At 39.9% G+C, this 7,741-nt stretch overlaps 1 protein-coding gene across 1 annotated transcript; it reads right to left on the bottom strand.

Moving 5' to 3' along the window:
• Nucleotides 1–3,495: 3,495 nt before the first annotated feature.
• LOC149833451 (ACT domain-containing protein ACR4-like) lies at nt 3,496–6,634 on the bottom strand. The gene is made up of 7 exons (XM_090012845.1): nt 6,487–6,634; nt 6,136–6,181; nt 5,914–6,028; nt 5,715–5,782; nt 4,637–5,239; nt 4,075–4,179; nt 3,496–3,977 (listed from the first exon to the last, which is right to left on the bottom strand). The coding sequence occupies exons 1-7, from the start codon at nt 6,558–6,560 to the stop codon at nt 3,633–3,635; spliced, it is 1,356 nt and encodes a 451-aa protein (XP_089868971.1). The 5' UTR covers nt 6,561–6,634; the 3' UTR covers nt 3,496–3,632.
• Nucleotides 6,635–7,741: the final 1,107 nt, after the last annotated feature.

Here is a 7,741-nt window from a genome sequence, read left to right as displayed (position 1 = left end):
TATTCTATCTCATTTGACCTGTTGATTTGGTTGCTGAGAATCTGTGAATATTTGGTGCATTCATGTTGTTCTCATTTTATTCAGTGGTGATATTCTATCTCATTTGACCTGTTGATTTGGTTGCTGAGAATCTGTGAATATTTGGTGCATTCATGTTGTTCTCATTTTATTCAGTGGTGATATTCTATCTCATTTGACCTGTTGATTTGGTTGCTGAGAATCTGTGAATATTTGGTGCATTCATGTTGTTCTCATTTTATTCAGTGGTGATATTCTATCTCATTTGACCTGTTGATTTGGTTGTTGAGAATCTGTGAATAATTGGTGCATTCATGTTGTTCTCATTTTATGGTGATATTCTTTTCCATATGATTAAACTGGAGTAAGGTACAAAGTTTTGGAGGTCTGCAAATGTCCAAATTGGGTGCTGAGGTTTGATCTCTTGAGCCATGGGCAGGTCTAGTAAACGAGCCAAAGGAACCAAACACAACTTGTTCGGGCTCGGTTTGTTTACCAATGGACCTAGCTTGGGCTTGGGTCTCGACAAGCCGAGCCTGAGCCTGTGGTGAGCTGGCTCGTCTAAAAGAAATGGTCATCATTAGTGTCGTCAACATCAAGATTCAAAACTAGGGGTGTCAACAGGTCGGGTTTACCCACACTCGACCGGAACCAAACCCTATAAGATCCGGGTATGGTAATAAATAAGACTACCCGATTAAGACCCAGTCTAGACCCAAAGGTCCGATTAATACATGGTCCGGGAATAGTTTGTGAAAACTTATACCAGACCCAGACCCAGACCCAAACCGAGTTCTGATTAAGACCCACATTTTTTCAATGTAAAAATGATAAAAAAATATGGTTTTACCGGGAATGATTTTCTTATAGTAGACTTGATTAGACCCAGGTCCAGACCCAATACCATACCCCAAAAATATGGTTTCACCGAGGTCCGAACCAAACACGACCCGTTGACAACCCAACCTTCTTTGACACAGTCATGCGACCCGACCAACTATTTAAAAGACATTTTTTAATATATTTCACATGCATATTACATATATTCTCTTTATACAAGCTTATTGTTCGAGTCTCAGCTCATTTACACTATCCGAATGCTCGCAGCTCGTCTTGCAGAGCTCATTTGACGTACATGAATGAGCTTTGGACGAGCCGAACCGAACCAAACTGCGAGCAGCTCCGTTTGTTTACCAGACCTAGCCATGGGAATTCGAAACTCTCCAACTCATGCACTCGGATTGGCGACTTTTGATTACGATTGCCATGTGGCAAACCCGAGTATACGGTTCACAAGATAATCAAACCTGTTATTCCGAACAGACTCTTGGGTCAAACCGATTCATTTAGTGTTGGTCCTCATGAATCAAGAATGTCCCATCAAACCAACGGAGTTTCCGCTTGTCCGGTAGATGCAGCTAGTGCAACGTCACCTTGTGTTTGGGACAATGCAGGTTCAAAACCCAATGGTATACCTGTATAACTCGTAGGAGTCTGCCTAAACCCCAGCTTGCCTTTAAAAAAAAAACAATGTCCCATCAAAGTAAGGGTGTCAACTGGTCTAGTTTACCCGGACATGACCCAAACCAAACCCTATAAAATCCAAGTACGGTGATAAATAAGAATAATTGATTAAGACCCACGTCCGGACTTTACATGGATTGAGGTAAAAATTTATTCCAGACTCGGACCAGACACGAGTTTCAATTAAGACCCACAATTTTTTAATATAAAAATGATGAAAAATATGGTTTTGCCGAGTTTCAATTAAGACCCACAGTTTGGTCTGTAGTTCTTATCCGATCCAGGTATAAATTTTATTATAACGGACGCGATTAGACGTGAGTTCGAACTCGATACCATACCTGAAAATCTGGTCTAAATTTATAATCCTGACCCTTAATCCGTCCATTAGTAACACGTGGCCGAATCTGACCGTACAATCTTGTGAGGGCTGCCGCTCCAAGACAAAATGCCGTCACTCTCTCAAATAAAACAAGAAAAGTTGTTCTCCCTCCAATCATCCACAGGAAAACCAAAATCAAGAAGCCCAAAACCGAAGCACCTGGTGGTCAATACCCTAACCCTAGGGTCATTTTCGTCAGACACCAATGGATGGGCTTGACTTGACCAACCCAGTCGGAGTTTGCGTCGTGTGTGGGCTCGGGTCTGAAGACTCTGAAGTCTGAACCAAACATCAGACTCGGACTTGGCACTGCACAAGCCACAAGCCACAAGCCAGTGCTAGCTGAACCTAAGTCCAACCTTGTCTGAATCCATGACCTTGTAATAAATTGAAGGCAGCATATATATATATATATATATATATATATATATATATATATATATATAATCGTGAGCCATTGATTTTAGTACCTTGAAAATTGTATCAAATGATATATAAAAATAATGAAACCTACTGACATGGTGAACAAATCATATTAAACACACTTATAGTCAGATTTAACATTTGGGTGGTAGACCAACACAAACAAGAGTGTGTTACTTCGCCTGTCAAAAGGTCAGGTCGGGTCCGGACACCATATAACTAATAATTGGGTTTGGGTTAGGGTTCAGGGTCACAAAAATAGAATCTCAAACCCTGACCCTCAAAATTAATTTTTTTTATTAAAAATATATATAAAAGACTCAGATGCGGTATCAGCAAAAAATCAAAAACAAAACCCAGCCTGTATATTATTCGGGTAGGCACTTTTCATTTCCATAACAGGAAATTCGGGTTCATGTTGGCTCAGGTACCCAATACAAACAGGATCCATTGACAACCCTGTGTACCACAGTGTGGTATGCTATTGTGGTTCAGAACCATATAATAGTTGAGTTGCCTAGTTGATGGTAGTCTAATGCAAGGTTGTCAGACTAGGAAGCGGAATCGGAAAACGATACAGAAAGTGGAAGCAAGAAGCGATGCATTTTAAAATGTATAGAACACAGAAAGCAAAGAATAAAAAAAATATAATAATTGAATGTGAATCATAATAAAATACAAATAAAAACTAAAATAAAAATGACTAATATTAAATTTCATGATTTTCTAGTCTAAGAATTAAATTTTTAACAAAATCTAAAAATGAGATTATCAATTTAGAGAAAACAGAGAGAGAAAACACATAAAAAAACATGAAAAGTTGAGTAAGAGAACATATAAGATGAATAAATGAAGTGTGCGAAAAGGAGAAGTGTGGGAGAATCTAGGTTCTCATGAAGTTTTGAAAGCAAAAAGTATCCCACTTCCGAAGCGGCTTCCCACCTATCTAAGAAGGTTCCAGTAACTCTGGTCTAATGTCTCTAAGGCAATTCTGTAGTTAGGGAAAAAGATTGCCCAGTGATGGGAATCCATGATCCTTGGAAATCATTGATGTTGAATGATGACGTAGGGAGATTCTCAACAGCAACCTTACGACCCCTTTTGCTGTTAAGATTCTATTCTATCAGAATAGCAATAATACATTGAAAAGGAAAGCAAGGAATCCATTTATGGCATACATTGAATTCTTTTATACACCAAATTTACATGTGGGCAAGGATGGTCATGACTTTGAGACCAACGAGAGTTTGGTTCTATACATGGTACAGAGAGAGAGAGAGACCCTTCAAGAGTATGACTTTATGAGACCCAAATTGTAGAGAAATATTTCTGAACTTGATCTGAAGAGATTACCCAATGAAAACCTTCCACTTTCCTGTGGTATAGATTTTGAGTAGGCATCGTCTTTCACGTGAAGTATGGTCTGGCCTATTTCATTGCGGATTGCTTCAATGGTTTGGCTCCGCACAGGGTGCCCAGATGCATCCTTGACATAGAACACATTCACTGCTTGTGAACCTCGCGTGGTAACCTCAGCTTGCGTGACTGAGAGGCCGTTCTCTCTGAAAATTCGTGTCACATCTGATAGCAGTCCAACCCGATCTTCACCACATAGTTCAAGTCTCAGTCCCTGCACATTGTAGAACCAAGATTAGATGATCCATGTTTCCATGAATCTACAGGGATGCCAGATCAGTCATGCAACTGTTTAACAAAGCTATGAATACCTCAGAGTTGCGCCTTTTAATGGCTGCCTCTAAGCAACGGATCAGACGTTGCCTCTCCGCTTCTGAACTCACAGTGCACCCATCTATATGTCTAATATAGTATTCCTGAGATAACCAGAGGTTGTGTCAAGTGCTTGATTAGTTTTAGCACAGAACAGAAGACGCCCAACAATCAAAGGAAACAGACTTCCTTTATCCATCATCATACATGGGATAATCCAAACATTAATACAAATTAAAATGCCAAATTTCATTCTTGAGTCGTTCAAATTCAATGTCAACAAAGTAATAGACTTAACAAGCATTCAGAACAATTAAATATTTCATGTTGCAGTACCTAATGCTATACTATTTTTCCTCAATGACAATTAAAAAAGATAGCTTAGTGGTTCAAATGAGTTCATCATTAAGGTCAATGTTTGTTTTATAGCTCCAAAGCAGAGCTCCCAATGAATTGGCCTTTTACTAATTCTACTATGCGATACGGTACATGAGAAAACTAAGGTTAAATGATTTGAAAAAAGGTAAAGTTGCATACTTCTAGCAAATAAACAGATGATACCTGAAATGCTTCTGAACCCTCAGCAATGAGGGTTGCATGGAAAACGACATACTGCATGTCAGTTAGAGTACAAACAGCATCAAACAGCAGTTTAGGCCGATCCTTACACTGCAAGCTCACAACCGAATATCCCCTATCCAAGAAATTCTCAACGGTCACGAGTGGACGGCTCCTGCCATTAACATCTTCCTGTTGCTTGTTCATGTAATGTTCGTAGTCACGATCAGCATACAGCATTTGGTGGAGTCGCCTATCCGTATGAGTTATACCAACTGACACTGCTGTTTTGGCACAACGTTTGTCTCGGTCACCCCTAAGGACATTCCTCAATAGCTCCTTAATCTTAGCCAACCAATCTGGGTCATCTATTGGAAATCCAGTGGATTCATCAGTTATGTAAACTAGGGAAGCCATTCGTGTGTTATGGGTCCAAACTTCTGCAGCCACTACATTGCATTTCAGGTTTGAAAGGACTGCAAAAACCTCAGAAAGCAGCCCTGGTCGATCCCGTCCAGTTAGCTCAATAGTTGTATGTTTTGAATCAGCCTGTACACCAATAGACCTTCTCAAAGATGGCAGTGTACATGTCCGAGTTCCCAATGACTGAAACAAAGAAGAAAGACCCAAAAGAAAACAGAGACACATCAGTTTTCCTTAGGAACATGAAACGCCAAAGAACAAGAAGATATCTATAACAGTATTAAGAACTATAATACATCCAAAATGCATATACAGAGAATGTACTTAAGCTTGATGAGTTTTCCTGATTGTTCTTCTTATAAAAATGAAAAGGGAACCAAATAGCGTTATTTTTATCAATAACTGCTCTAAAAGAAAAGGGGGCATGCATGGTTACATTGGTACATATAACTACACCAACAATGATCAAAACAATACAATGAAAATCCTATTTAACAGAAGACATTTACAGTACAACATTTAATTAGCCTCAAAATTTCGCATACCCTAGCCTCGCCTAGAACTCATAAAGAAAAGGAGAACAAATAAGAAGAAATAAATTATAGACAAATAACAGCAAATTATTATTTTAAAACAAGGTCGGGATCTACACATTAACCTGCTTAATTCTGTTGATGAGCTCTCCATCCATGACCTTGTTGCCCTCTTGGTCCGTAACATGAAATACTGGAAAAGAAGAGGAAAAAAAACAGAAATTAACGATGCCTCATATACAGAGTTCCAGTTTTCATATTTTCTTTTATGAACAATACAAGTGAATCGGGCATAAATTCCTTTTAGCCAGAGAGACTAATTACCATCCATGAACCACCCTCCATCAGAGGATATATATGCCCTGTTAATTGTGAGGTTGAAATCTGCCAAAACTTGCACAACCTCAAGTAGGCTCCCATGCTTATTAGCACTCTCAATCTGCACATTTCATCAAGTTTCACACCTTAAAACTACAAAGCACTCTCTACCCAACAACTCACAACTTCACAAAAAACAGAAAACAGGGTATATTGAAACTCCCATACCTTCACTAGAGTTGCATTCTCACAATAACTGTTATCAACAGTAATCCTGCAACACCCCAAGAAACAAAAACCAAAACACAGTAAATACCGAAGAAACATTGCCGAAAACATGCCACCCGCAACATAAAATAGAAACGCTTTCGAAGAAAGAAGAAAGCATAAACAGGCAAACTGAAAACCCCAAAGAAAAAAAATCACAAATATCCTGAAATTTTCACCAGGAATTCCATGTTTCCTCAAATGCATAGATACCCATCTCACGAAAACACAATTAAACACCAGAACTTCAAGTGGGTAAGAACAATATGGACAGATTTTTGGTTTCTTGCACTAGGGGAAGATAAGCCTTACCTGGGCGGGTTCATTCGGATAACAAGTTTCTCGTATTCATCGTCTACGTCTACAGCCATCCATGAGGCATCCATAGCTCACCACACACACTCACAGAGAGAGAGAGAGAGAGAGAGAGAGAGAGAGAGAGAGTTGGTGCATGCCCTGGCGGCTCCTCTACCCTCACCACTTCGGCCTTCTTTTGGGGTTGGTGTGGCCCCCTTCCCCTGTAAAATGTGAGCACAGGTCGGCGCTATCTGGCCCCACCCTAACCTTGTCCCCCATTTATGGGTGTCCACATTTGGAAAGCAGTTGCCTTCTCCCCCCTTCTCTTCCTTCCTGAGGTTCCCTCTCTATTTGGCTATATATTCCCCTAAACAGGAAAGGAAAGCAAACTATTGTCTAAGCCTCATTCACTATTTAAAGCAAACTAGGGGTGGCAAAATCTGACACGACCCGCCAACCTGCCTCTTAGCCGGGTTCAGGTTTGGCTTAAACGGGTTTGTGTCGTAAACGGTTCCACCTACGTAACCCGTTTATTAAACAGGTCAGGTTCGTGTTAGGGGTATGCCAACCTGCCAACCGAGCTGATCCGTTTAATAAACAGGTTAGGCGGGTGGGTCAACCCGTTTACACAAACCCATCAACCCGCAACCCGTTTATTATATATATATATATATATATATATATATATATATATATATATATATATATATATATATATATAACCCTGATAGGGATATGATCAGCATTTTTAAAAAATATGAAGGGGCACTATCATATTTTCACATGTAAAAGTTTAAAAGCATACAAAAAGAGCACGCTTTTCTGAAAAAAAAAATCAGAAGCTTCTCGATGAATCTTCTTTTGTGCTTTTTTTTTCAATCGGTGAGAAACCGCTGATCTGTGTCAGTTCGTTCATCGAAAAAGGAAAGTCGACGATGGTGCCATGTTACTGAAGGGGTGTTTGAGCTGCTAGAGGTCGTCGGAGCGACCTCACTAGTTGTTGCAGCGGTGGAAGATCAAAAGAAGAAAAGGACCTCAGATCTTCGAGCGATGAAGGTTTTTGAGCAACCGGCCCATGCGGCTGGCCGATTGGGTCGCCGGAAATGCAGAAATAATGGCGACAAAAAAAATAAAGGTAATTCCCCCCCCCCCCCCCCCCATTTTTTTGTTTTGTTATTTTTAGAGTTGCGAATGCCAGCAATCTTTCGCAAAAAAATCCGTGGTCGGTTATAGGCCACCCCCTAATTTCTTTGTTAATCCAAGAAAGAAA

Source organism: Nuphar pumila, chromosome 7 (assembly GCF_984573655.1).
Source record: "Nuphar pumila chromosome 7, dmNupPumi1.hap1.1, whole genome shotgun sequence".
Taxonomy (NCBI): Eukaryota; Viridiplantae; Streptophyta; class Magnoliopsida; order Nymphaeales; family Nymphaeaceae; genus Nuphar; species Nuphar pumila.
This window is presented reverse-complemented; position numbering and strand designations above follow the sequence as displayed.

Excerpts from the sequence above, each read along its gene's own strand:
- LOC149833451 (XM_090012845.1), bottom strand. The coding sequence starts at position 6,560 with ATGGATGCCTCATGGATGGCTGTAGACGTAGACGATGAATACGAGAAA. Across the intron at positions 6,029-6,135 it reads AGAATGCAACTCTAGTGAAG|ATTGAGAGTGCTAATAAGCA; the intron begins GTATGGGAGTTT and ends TGAAATGTGCAG. Across the intron at positions 5,783-5,913 it reads TGGAGGGTGGTTCATGGATG|TATTTCATGTTACGGACCAA; the intron begins GTAATTAGTCTC and ends CTTCTTTTCCAG.